Below are 13,484 nucleotides of genomic sequence, written 5' to 3' on the forward strand. Positions count from 1 at the left end.
GTTCATCTCTCTGCCTCCAACTCCTTTTGTTATGTTGGAATCATTATAAATAGAACTACTAATAAAATAGTATACATTAACTATGATCAAGCAATTATGTAGGTTTGTTGTTATCCTGAGGAATTTCAGAACTGACACTCGTCGTCTCCATCTTTTTTGGAAACATTATTTCTAGATGTACACTTGATCTAGAGTCCAATGCTTTGTCATATTGGAGAAAGATGCATCTCCTGATATTATTTTGGTTGGATTAAGAGACTATCAAGAATTCAAGATCATAACACTGATGGTATTTTACAATATATCCATGGTTAAGCTACTTTTAAAGAGCAAGATATCCAATAACATTTAAGGTTTTCAACCTGTCTCATGAAATGGTGATGATCATATGTCAAACTTGAAGAGCAAGATGATAAGATCAATGGTTTTTTATTTGTCTGATTGAAGAAGTCGTTTCATTCTCAGATACTTGTTGGAGATTAGAGGTATAGATACTTCAATACACTCAAATAAGCTCAAAAGATTCACATCAACATACTTTCATATAATAAAGTTTCTTTAGATCTACACAATCTTATAAAACAAGAGACAAAAAGTTTTGTCACAATATTAAACTAGATATTGAAGTTAGTTCTTACCTTAAACACAATATTTATACTAGATCTATGTCTTCTTCTTCAAGTTTCTTGTATACTATTCTCCTTTTACTTTCTCTCTCTAGATTGTTCTTGAACTAGTCTAAGAAAAGAACTCTCTACACCCTTTTAATTAATTTCATGAGGCTTTTACTTTTTCACCCCTTCTAGTTTGGTAAACCATTTACTCAAACCCACACTTTTATATTGGGCCCAAACCCAAATTTGGTTTAAAAGCCCCCTTTTCAACATCCCCCCTTAAACCAAATTTCCATAGCTTCTCATACCTAACATCCACTTCAATCTCTCAAAGACATTATGCTTCAAGGGCTTCGTAAATATATCCGCTATTTGATCTTGAGACTTGCAATACATCACTTCAATATCACCTTCCTTAACATGTTCACGAATAAAATGGTAGCGTGTATCAATGTGCTTGCTTCTTTCATGATAAACGAGATTCTAGGCTAAAGCAATAGCCAATTTGTTATCAAGGAACACTTCGGTTGGACCAACTTGAGGGCATTGAAGATGCTTCAACATATTTCTTAGCCAAGTTGCATGACAAACCATAGAGCTAGCGGCAACATATTCCGCCTCACAAGTAGATAAAGTCACAATGGGTTGTTTTTTAGAAGACCAAGTAAATGCCGTGTAACCCATAAAAAATACAAACCTCGATGTACTCTTTCTTTCATCTAAGTCTCTACCCCAATCACTATCGGAATAACCGATAAGCTTAAAATCTTGTTCACAAGAGAAAAATAAACAATCATTGAGCGTACCTTTAATATATCGAAGGAGCCTCTTTGCAACATTAAGATGAGATTCATCCGGTGTCTCCATGTACCTACTCACTAGCCCAACTCCATAAAAAATATCCGGTCTTGTACACGTAAGATAACGTAAACTTCCAATCAAACTTTTGAAATATGTAGGATCGACATCACTTCTTCTTGAACATTTTCTCAACTCCACTCCACTTTCAAGAGGGGTGTTTACCGGATTACATGACTCCATTTTAAACCTTTTAAGAACTTCCTTAGCATATCCACTTTGAGAAATAAATATGCCATTTTCCATTTGCTTCACTTCAATACCAAGGAAATGACTCATCAACCCAATATCGATCATATCAAATTCCTTAATCATGCTCTTCTTGAACTCATCAAATAGTCTTGAATCATTACCGGTGAATATCAAATCATCAACATAGAGACAAACAAATAACATACCTCCGTCTTCTTTCACTTTCATATATAAAGTGTGCTCATGAAGACACTTTTCAAATCCATTTTCTTGAAAATACTTATCAATTCTTGCATTCCATGCACGTGGAGCTTGCTTTAACCCATAAAGGGCCTTCTTCAACTTATAAAATTTATCTTCTTTGCCCTTGTTAACATACCCTAAAGGTTGTTCAACATATATCTCCTCCTCAAGGATACCATTCAAGAACGCCGACTTGACATCAAGTTGATAAATTTTCCATGAATATTGAGCCGCTATAGAGATTAACAATCTAATTGTTTCCATACGAGCAACGGGAGCAAATACCTCACTATAATCAATGCCGGCTCTTTGCTTGTAACCTTTAGCTACAAGTCTTGCTTTGTATCTGTGGACTTCTCCACTTGCATTCTTCTTTGTCTTATACACTCACTTCACACCAATAGGTTTGTATCCTTTTGGCAAATTTGTCAACTCCCAAATATCATTTTTTTCAATTGCATTAATTTCTTCATTCATGGCATTTTCCCATTTTTTTTCTTGGATGGCTTCTTCATAACTAATAGGATCACAATCCATGAGAAAACAACACAAGTTTAATTCTTCTTCATTATCCACAACTTCATATATCTCTCTCAAGCTTCTTGTTTTCATTGGCCCTTCATTAGAACTTCCCCCCGATGATGAGGATGATGGAGATGAGGACGATGGTGTTTGTGGGTCTCTTTGAAATTCTCTTGGTGGTGCATCTTCTTTTTCTTCTCCTTCAAGTCTAAGTTCAACTTGAACAATTTCTTTTCCTTTCCATTCCCATGCCAAATCTTCTTCAAATACCACATCCCTACTAAATAGAATTTTATTGACAATTGGATTAAACAACTTGTAACATTTCATTTGCTCATTATACCCAAGAAAGATACATTTCTCACCTTTGTCATCAAGTTTTGTTCTTCTTGCTTCCGGTATCTTTGCATAAGCAATACATCCAAATATCTTTAAATGAAATACACTAGGCTTGTAATAACCCCATGCCTCTTGCGGGGTCTTCATATAGACACTTTTAGTGAGACATCTATTTAACAAGTATACGACACATGCAACGGCTTCACCCCAAAATTCTCTAGGCAAACTTTTTTCTTTTAACATGCTTCTTGCCATGTCTAATATGGTGCGATTTTTCCTTTCGGCAACTCCATTTAGTTGTGGTGTGTATGACGGAGTAAGTTCATGAACAATCCCATGTTCTCTACAAAACATATCAAATGCTCTTGAGGTATATTCTCCACCTATCGGACCTTAGTTTTTTTTTTTATCATAAAACCACTTTGTTTCTCAGCCATGTTCTTGAACTCTTTGAATACCTCAAATACTTCGGATTTATTTTTTAAGAAATAAACCCATGTTTTTCTACTAAAATCATCAATAAAAGTGAGAAAGTAATTGTTACCTCCATTTGTCATTGGCTTCAATGGACCACAAACATCGGTATGCACGAGCTCCAATATATTAGATGCTCTCCACCTCCCTTCTTTAGAAAAACTTGTGCGATGATGCTTGCCAAAGATACACCCTTCACACACTTTGTTTGGGTGATCAATATATGGTAAACCCCTTACCATATTCTTGCTTGCCAAGGTCTTCATCTCATCAAAGTTTAGATGCCCAAGTCTCAAGTGCCACAACCAAGATTCATCTTTCACAATAGAGTTTAAGCATTTTGCATCACCATGTTGAATGTTCAAGGGAAATAATCTATTCTTTGCCATCTTTACCTTAGCAATTAGAGTTCCACTTCTATCTCTTAATGTGAGATGAAGATCCTTCAATCATATATCATAATGTTTTTCTAAAAGTTGTCCCAAACTCAAAATATTATTTTTCATTGCGGGAACATAATAAACATCGAAAATATAGTTATGTTTTCCATTTTTTAGTTGAATGAGGATATTACCTTTCCCTAGCACCCGTATCTTTGAGGAGTCACCGAACTTTACACACCCTTTCACACTTTCATTCACCTCAACAAACAATTCTCTTTTTCCACAAATATGATTACTTGCACCGGTGTCGAAATACCAAGTGTTTGTTTGTGATTCGTCAAGACCATCACAAGAAAAGTTTCTTCTACCTCTTCCTCTTGGTTCATTTGCTACTTCATCTTCAACAAGGTTTGATTCTTCCTTAACTTCATTGTGACAATTATAGCATTCAATATCCCTTTTGTCTCTACCTTGGCTATTATAAGGTCTAGTAAAGTTTCTTCTACCTCTTCCTCTTGGTTCATTTGCTCTTCCTCTATTAAAAAAATTTCTTCCTCTTTGGTTTCCGAAGCCTCTTCTACGATTATCATTACCTCTACCATAACTCTCATAGTCTCTTTCTTTTTGGGGTGTATATTGTTTTTCTTCTAAAGTGAGTTTTGCTTGAAGTACTTGATCAACCGAACAATTTGAAGAGGTTGTGACATTTCTATTCACCCTTTGTTCATGGATTTGCAATGTTCCCATCAATTCATCTACCGTCATGGATTCCAAATCTTTTGATTCTTCAACGACAATAACTACATTATCAAATTTAGGTGTCAAAGACCGTAAAATCTTCTCCATCACCCGAACATCATCACATTTTTCGCCACACCTTTTTATTTCGTTAACATTAGACAATACTCTTGAAACATAATCGGAGACAAGTTCTCCTTCATTCATACTCAACCTTTCAAATTCACCACGCAAAATTTGGAGACGAACCTTTACCACTTTATCAACTCCTCTAAATGAATTCTTGAGAATATTCCAAGCCTCTTCGATGATTTTGCTTCGAACACTTCTTCAAATGTAGGACCATCAATTCCTTGATAGATAAGAAATAAGGCTTTTTTTATCCATTTTTCTTGAGTCTTTAAGAACACACTTTTGTACATCATTCATAAAACTCCCTTCTTCTTGAGTTGGTTCTACATAACCATTTTGAACAATATCCCACAAATCTTGAGATCCCAATAATACACTCATTTGAATACACCAATGTTCATAGTTCTCTTTAGTTAACCTAGGTATTAGAGGTTGTATCATATTTGACATTTTCTTAAAAGATCCCCAAAAATTTCACAAACCCTAGATCTCAAAAATGTTGAAAAAACTTGAATTGATAAACTAATATGGCTCCGATACCATTTGTTGGAGATTATAATACTTCAACACACTGAAATAAGCTCAAAAGATTCACATCAACATACTTTCATATAATAAAGTTTCTTTAGATCTACACAATCTCATAAAACAAGAGACAAAAAGTTTTGTCACAATATTAAACTAGATATTGAAGTTAGTTCTTACCTTAAACACAATATTTATACTAGATCTATGTCTTCTTCTTCACGTTTCTTGTATACTATTCTCCTTTTACTTTCTCTCTCTAGATTGTTCTTGAACTAGATATTGAAGTTAGTTCTTACCTTAAACACAATATTCATACTAGATCTATGTCTTCTTCTTCAAGTTTCTTGTATACTATTCTCCTTTTACTAAGGTTAGAAAGTAGCGACAACCGGATGTCGATGGTATATTGAATGGTCCCCATATATTGGCGTGTATTAATTCAAAAATACGAGATGATTTAGATGAACTAGAAGGAAAAGAAAGACGTGGTTGTTTAGAGAGAGGACATATATCACACGAAACTTTATTTATTAATCCACTCTTAATACATGGATTCTTAGAAGAAATAAAAGACAAACGTTCTAAAGACGGGTGACCAAGTCGCCAATGCCATAAATTAAAATTACTAGAACTACTAGGAAGAAAAGATGAAAAAATCCTAGGTTCCGTGCCTAAGTAATAGAGGCCATCATGAAGATCACCAAGTCCAATCGTCCTTGTCGTTGTCGGGTCCTGAAAGACACAAGATGATTTATTAAAATAAACACCACAATCAAGAGATTTAGTGGTTTTAGAAACCGAAATAAGATTAAACTTAAAAGTCGGTATGTGTAAGACATTATGAAGATGAAAATCTTTAGTAAATGGAACAGAACCAATATGAATAACTTGTGAACTTGAACCGTCCGGTAAATGGACGTAATAATGTGGTGGTGCCTTTGTATAAGACGAAAAGGAGAAGGAGGCGCATATGTTTTTTGCGGCGCCGGAATCGATAATCCATGGAGGGTGTATGGAGGCATACTTGTAAAGTTGACGAGGGGATCGGTAGCGCCTAGATGGAGGGTGCCTGTAGTGGGTTTGTTACTCTCAAATAACCGAACCAAGTGATGGTATTGGTCTTGAGTCATCGTGGTGCCTGAAGGCGCCCCCTTTTGCGACGGGTCAGAGACCGACCCTGTCATAACCGAGCCAACGAGCTGGGTCTGTCGGGTACGTGGAGGATACCCATGCAATTTGTAGCATGTATCCTTCACGTGTCCATATTGGTGACAGTTTTCACAATAAGCCCGAACCCGTTTCGGGCGTTGACGATCTTGTCGATCAGATCTATCAAATCATCCTCCCGATGATTGTCCGGCAGCTAGGGTAGCGGCGTCGGTGGTGACGATATCCGAGTGAGTCAGATTTTGTTGGATTTCTTCCTGCTTAACCATACTATGAATTTTAAGAACAGACGGGAAGGGATCCATAAAAAGTATTTGACTTCGGATAGCAGCAAAGCGATCATGGAGTCTTTGTGGCTCGATCTTGATTAGATCGATCAATTAAAGCTTTACCGTGACCACATTGGCATGGTTCGAGGGCAAGGAGAGATTGAAGCTCATCTTGGTGAGACTTGAGATTAGTGAAGTAAGTAGAGACGTCTAATCCGTCTTGTTTCACTGAAGAGATTGCACGTTTAAGTTGAAAAATTTTTGGTGCATTCGTTTGATGAAATCTATCATAAAGATTTGTCCAGATTTCAGCAGCAGATTCATCATATAAGATGGATTGACGAAGATTAGGAGAAACCGAGTTGACTAACCAACTGGATACGAGATCATTACATCTCTCCCATGCATGTAATTCAACTGGGGTTGTCGGTTTAGAGATTGAACCATCGACAAACCCGGACTTATTTTTGGATCTTAAAGCCATTTTCATTCCTCTTGACCAGGAGGCATAGTTATCTCCGGAATGAAGAAACGTGATCAATATAGTAGTAGGTAAGTCACTATGATGAATATCATAAATCGTAGAAGAATGTGGAGGAGTGGTTGGATTGTAATCTGAACCAGATTCAGTAGGTGCAATTCAATAGACAAATGTTGTTTAAGGTAAATTCATTAGACAAATGTTGTTGGTGAAGATGAATACTCTTTATTACATGTATTTAATTTCGAAAATGACCACAAGTTAGTGGCATTTGATAAATCTAGACAATATTGAAATTAAAAATCTCAAGATGCAATTCAATAGTATTATGATGGGACTCAAACTACTGAATTCTGAAGAGTAAACCGTGTTTCATGTTCTGGTTGATAACAATTCATTGCATGGAACTTTGGTTTCGAACAAATCGAAGTTCTTATAATTCTTTTGTGGATCAATTTTACATTTTTCCTAATGAACTTCCATGATCTTGATCCTTTTGAGTTGATCACATGTTGAAACTATTTGTACAGGTCATGTAATAGTTTGTTCCATTGAACTTTTAATACTATGCCAAAGTTTGTTCATTGAACTTAATAATAGAGAACAAGAAAATCCAGACATACTCTAGATATACATCTTATGTGGCTTGCCGTGATTCGTTGTCTAGTGAATTAGAATCATCAAAAACACGAATCACAACAAGCCATATAAGATGTATGCCTAGAGTATGTCTGGATTTTCTTGTTCTCTATCATTTTTCTTTTTTTTATATAACATATAATGTATGATATTTTATCCATGGTGCCCCCAAATACAATGTAGTTTTATCTTTTTGTAAGATTTTGTTTTTTGCATCTCCTAATATACCCTAAGCTTTGGCAGAGCAATGCCACCCACTCTATGAATATTTCTCTTTACTCTTATCTCTCCTATGTTATGAGGACTGAGGGGTCATCTGAGGGACAGACGGAACAGAAAAGTGATATGGAAACGAGGAGAGGGAGAGAGAGTTCCGTCCTAACTTGTCGTCTATACTGTTAATGCGAAGCGAGGGAGGGAGCTAGGAGTACTGGAAAGTTTTTTGTGTCAAACAAGTGAAGAAGGTGAATGTCGAACAATCACTCAAAACAAAAAATAGCTAGGTTCTGCGAGAATAGTCCCACCCAAATGGGGGAAAGTAATCTATTAACCAAGAATAGTCCCACCACAAATTTACCAAACACATCATCATAAGTTTTTGCAGATGGAAGTGAAGATGAGTCCGAGCATTCAAAAGAGCGAAGAACGATTGTCATTGGACATCTAACGCTTCAGTTGAGGAGATCGAGCCATTGTGGGTTAAGTTTGGGAAGTTGTTTGAGCATAGAAGTATTAAGTTTATACACAAAGAAGTATAGAACATGTAAACCTTGGTCCTTGGCAAATACTACAGTCAAGAGAACCAGGAAGATAGAGAAATTAAACACAAAAATGGGTATCAAATTCACAGGTAATGAACCCAAAATCAATGTTGAGTATTTGTTGGTGGTTGGACTATTTTTTCTTTCAGTGAGAGCTATCATCTAGTCAAGACTTCGACCGAGTAGGTTTACTCTGGTTAGATGTGGCCCAATTGGGTGGTTGACCCGTTTATTGGTTTTAATATATTAATGTATAAAATGTTATTTCTCTAAAAATTTACGTGAGGCAGAGAGATATAGTTGATAAAAGAACTTGTCAATTATGAACATCGGGTATGGATGGATAAAGTAATTGAAGTTTTAGAGATCTCCAGTGCGAAACTAGAAAAAACTCTAATTGTCTCATGTGTCGAGCCTCAATTGAGAGTCTCTTTCCTATATGACACAATTGAAATCTTCAATATAAAACACACCTGAAATGCAACACTCCAAAAACTTAAGTTTTAGAGCATCTCCGTTGTGAAACTAGAAAAAACTCTAATTGTCCCATGTGTCGAGTCTCAATTGAGCGTCTCTTTTCTATATGGCACAATTAGATTTAAAAGACATTGAAATGCAACACTCCAAAAACTTAAGAATTACATAAGAGTCATTTTCTAGGTGGGTAATTTTGTTTGTAATAGTGAGTGGAAATTGAGGTCGTCAAGAGGCCAGAAACTTAAATATTGAGTTTCTTTTTGGGGGCATCTTATGATTTAATGTTGACACATGCTAACTTATAATATTTCAGTTGGCGTAATGAGCCGATTACAAACAAGTCATCATACCACAACTAATAAAATTACACAAAAAATAAAGAAAACTATGACAACTTGAAGAACGAAAGTCTAATTCTAATTAAGATTGGTCTGTTATTCGAATCGTTCTTACCAATTACCATCTCGATACATATTTCCAAACTACCATGTGCGAAACTTAAAGAACTTTTGTGTCATAGAAGTAATGAACCCAAAATAAGCATGTCTCCAAGATTGCTTCCATAATAACACCCCACAGAAACCCCAAAAACCTGTTACAAATCCCAGTCCTGCACTAATATAAAACCACTTCATCTCAAGCCAATCATCCTCCTCACCATCAACATCAGGATCTTGTTTTCCTTCACCATATCCGGGTGGTTGAGCTTGTTCGTCGTCATTGCAGTTCTTGAGTGGAATACCACAAAGTTCAGGGTTGCCAACAAAACTCAGTTCAGTAAAGCTTTGTAATTGGGTACTAGAAGGAATTTTCCCTGACAAGTTATTATATGACAAGTTCAAGTAATTCAGAGAATCCAAATCTGTAATGCTTTGAGGAATTACACCCGAAAGTTTGTTGCTTGAGAAATCAAGAGATTCCAATGTGCTCATCTTTCCTATATTGTTTGGAATCTTTCCTGTAAAATGATTCTCAGATAAGTTCAAAAATCGCAACTCATGAAGTGTCGTTAGATCTTGTGGAATCTCCCCGGTTAAGTTGTTGGTGGAAAGATCCAACATTGTAACAAGTCTAAGAGTGTTACTATACTCATATTGTATTCCTTTTGTCACCAGTGTAGCGGTTTCGTGGTCGTCTCCATTAATGGAGATGCTAAAATGGTCCATCGGTTCTTGCTTAAAAGTCATGGCACTTAAATTGCTGAAACATCTTGGAATTGACCCTGATAAGTTATTATGAGCGATATCCAGTATTCGTAGTGAAGTGAGGTCACAAAGTGCTTCTGGAATACCACCACTGAACTTATTTAGACGCAATCTAAGAAGTATAAGCCTTGCAAAGTCTGCTCCCAGCCATGTTGATATGCTTCCACTGAATTTATTCTCGCCAAGATCAATCACTATCAAGTTGGTACAATTTCGCAATGACTGAGGTATTTCACCGTATAAAGAATTACTATCCAAATGTAAGGATTGTAATTGAACTAAAGAACCAATAGAGCTTGGAATTTTTCCTATTAAATTATTACTTTTCAACTTTAGTAATGACAAAGATGATGAGTGAAACCAACATTCTGGAATCTCTCCAAACAAGGCATTGTTTGAGAGATCAAGAATTTGTAGTATATCAATTTCGCCAAACTCTGGATGACATCGGAATGAGGAAATAGGACCCAATAAGGAGTTGTGAGAAAGATCTAGTATTGAAACACTAGATACACGAGGTAGTGGGCCGTTAAAATGGTTGTAACTCAAGTTAACACTTAAGTCAAAACTTGAATTGAAGAACTTTGGCAACTCTCCAGTTAGTCGATTGTGGGCTAGATTCAAATACTCCATTCCAGAAGACATGCCCCAAAACCAAGTAGGAACTGTGCCTGAAATTCTTGTGTTGGATAAATCAATATATGTTAAATTTTTTTGAGTTTGTAACCATTGGGGAAATCGAGATCCTATGTGACAATTTCTAAATGATAGTTGTTCGAGTTGAAAAGGAGGTATCCAAGCAGAGCTCAACTTCAAATCAACTGAATTAATTTCTAACTCTTTTAATCTTAGGAGATTGGCGAAGTGAACTTCAGTTACAACGCCCTGTAAGTCATTATCAATGACTATAAAGCTTTCTAAGCTTGAGAGATACCCTATTATTTCCGGCAATGATCCATTAAATCCATTTCTTTGAAGTTTTAAATCCCTTAATAATGATAATTTTCCTAACGACGAGGGAATTGGACCAGAAAAGGAGTTATTTGTGAGAGAGAGGAATTCGAGATTCTGTAATTTCCTCAATTGCTCAGGCAAAGAGCCAGAAAGGTAGTTAGATCCTAATCTCAAATACTTCAAACTACTGCTTATACATCCAGATGAATTTAATAAAAATCCAGATGTATCTCCAGAAAGTTTGTTCGTTTGCAAGTCTAATTCATGCAGGTTGCATAGATCTCCTAAGGTATTTGGTATCTCCCCCTCAAGCTCAAAATTATAGCTTAAATCAAGGTTCTTGATGGAAGTGAGATAACCAATATCTTTTGAAATCGTTCCGTAGAAATTATTGGAACTTAGATCAAGTTCTTCAAGTCTAGTAAGATTATATAACCATGCAGGTAATAATGAAGAATTCATTTTGTTATCACGAAGATCGAGAATTGAAAGAGATGTAAAGTTTATGTGTGTAAGAGTTGGTACTATGGATGAATGTAGATGACATGAAGAAAGACGTAACTCGACTAAAGATGGGAGCATGACTTACCTTGCTGAGATTCACATAACTCATGTCAAGATGTTGGAGAGAAGAAAGATGAGAGAGCCACTGAAGATCACTAACATCTAGCTGGTAGAGGTTACTATAATAGTAGTTACTAGTCTTACTACCATGGTAGGTACTAATATCAAGAAAATGAAGATTGGATAAGTTCCCAATTTCTTGAGGAATTTTTCCACCAAAACCTGCTCCGTGTAGATCCAGATGTCTCAAATTATGGAAGGAGCCAAAGAAAGAAGGTATCTGGGTATCCTCAAACACATTCAAACTTAAGTTCAAATGATATAAATGTTTTAATTCAAGCAGGGAAGGATTTAATTTACCACCTAGTGATAAGTGTTGAAGATGAAGTTCAACAACATTTCCCGTTTTCGGATTGCAAAACACTCCAGTCCAATTGCAACATTCTTCACCATCCCAAGTAGATAATTTATTCTTCTCATAATAAATATTTCCATTTTCATCCAAATATGGAATATTATTTGGATATTTTAAATCTGCTTTGAAAGTTAGCAGAGCTTGTCTCTCCCTTTCCTCACAAGCAAAACAAAAACTGAACTTGTTGTAATTTGGTTTGAACAAGAAAAATGCGCCAAAAAACAACATTAGAGAAATAGATCTCGACTTCATTACTAAGTTTGGAAAGAAATTAACTGTGTTTTTAAACTTGGAAGAAAAGGTAACCATATCAAATCCAGAAATTAACTGTGTTTTTAAGTTCGGAAAGAACTTAACATTAGCTAAATTGATATCGAATCCAGAAATTAACTGTATTTTTAAACTTGGAAAGAAAAGGTAACCATATATCTATTATATTAAAACAGCTCAGTCGGTTACTCAGGGGATAAGTCTGACCGTCCATTTTTATTGGGATTTTCATAAAGATCACATCTGACGGCTGTTATGAAATTCCTTTTCGTGTAAATCCAGTCAAAATAGAAGGGTAATAGTGTCAAGAATGAAATATTTTGAATAGTTTGTTACAACCTCCCTAGAATAACTACACCCACAAATCTCTCTCTACTTTTCTCTCCCACGATTGCACACACTTCCCCTTAATATCAATTCGGTTAGACTTTAAATTCTGTTCAAAATTCCCACTCCTATATTCTCCCTCATAAGCATGCGGTTGTATCTCTCCCCCTTCCTCTCTTCTGTTTTGGATTTAAGAATTAAAATTGAAGTTAATGAAATTGACTATAATTAATTTTGGATTGTTTTTAATTTGCAGGGGATAATTTTGAAGATGTTAGAGGTAAGTTATTCGTTTTAAATTGTAGTTTATTTTTCTTCTCCTAAAAGGCGTTAGCCAAGAGGGATCTGTCGCGTCCGTAGGACGCGGCGGAAACCTAGTATATATATATATACACACGCACACACACTCACAAAATGTAAGACTTTTCTGAGTGGTAGGACCTCTCGTATTGTATTTTTCAGCTGAATTGTCAATTTTCCGAGTCAACAAGACCTTCAATCAGTAGTCAGTCTCAAGACTCGACTCTCTCTACAACCACTCAATTCTTTTTTTTTTTTTTTGAATAATTTGATTAAATTGAAGAGGGGAAATTTACAAGAGCGGAAAAACAGGGGCCTTATAGCTGAGGCAGCAAAGAGGCCGACCTGAAAAAACTAAAGCGGAGAGAAAAGAAAACCAAAGGGAGGTTACAGCGAGATGATAAAAGACTTCCAACATTCTACCAAACTGACAAACGAATGAGATTTTACCCAAGCCAATTTCCTACTCCAGTGATAAATGAGGCATTTCGCGGAAAAGAAAATGAGCTCTGCCGAGGGGACTTTGTCTCTGCATATAATAAACTAGTATATCCGAAGTGTAATAAACTAGTATGGGTCCATTGAAACTTTCAAAGATTGTGACAATAAAATTATTCAGAGACTTCTGTTCC

General features: G+C 35.8%; 2 protein-coding genes across 2 annotated transcripts; both read right to left on the reverse strand.

The window, feature by feature from the left end:
* Nucleotides 1-6,529: 6,529 nt before the first annotated feature.
* Nucleotides 6,530-6,943, reverse strand: LOC147558695 (uncharacterized). The gene has a single exon (XM_086659067.1). The coding sequence runs from the start codon at nt 6,941-6,943 to the stop codon at nt 6,530-6,532; it is 414 nt and encodes a 137-aa protein (XP_086515193.1).
* A 2,356-nt stretch (nt 6,944-9,299) lies between these two features.
* On the reverse strand, nt 9,300-11,438 carry LOC147558696 (receptor-like protein EIX2). Its single transcript, XM_086659068.1, has one exon. It carries the CDS (start codon nt 11,436-11,438, stop codon nt 9,300-9,302), a length of 2,139 nt encoding a protein of 712 aa, XP_086515194.1.
* Nucleotides 11,439-13,484: the final 2,046 nt, after the last annotated feature.

The sequence above is a fragment of the Eschscholzia californica genome, unplaced genomic scaffold (genome assembly GCF_041429995.1).
Source record: "Eschscholzia californica isolate CP2 unplaced genomic scaffold, dmEscCali1.0.p SCAF_2, whole genome shotgun sequence".
NCBI classification, from domain to species: Eukaryota; Viridiplantae; Streptophyta; class Magnoliopsida; order Ranunculales; family Papaveraceae; genus Eschscholzia; species Eschscholzia californica.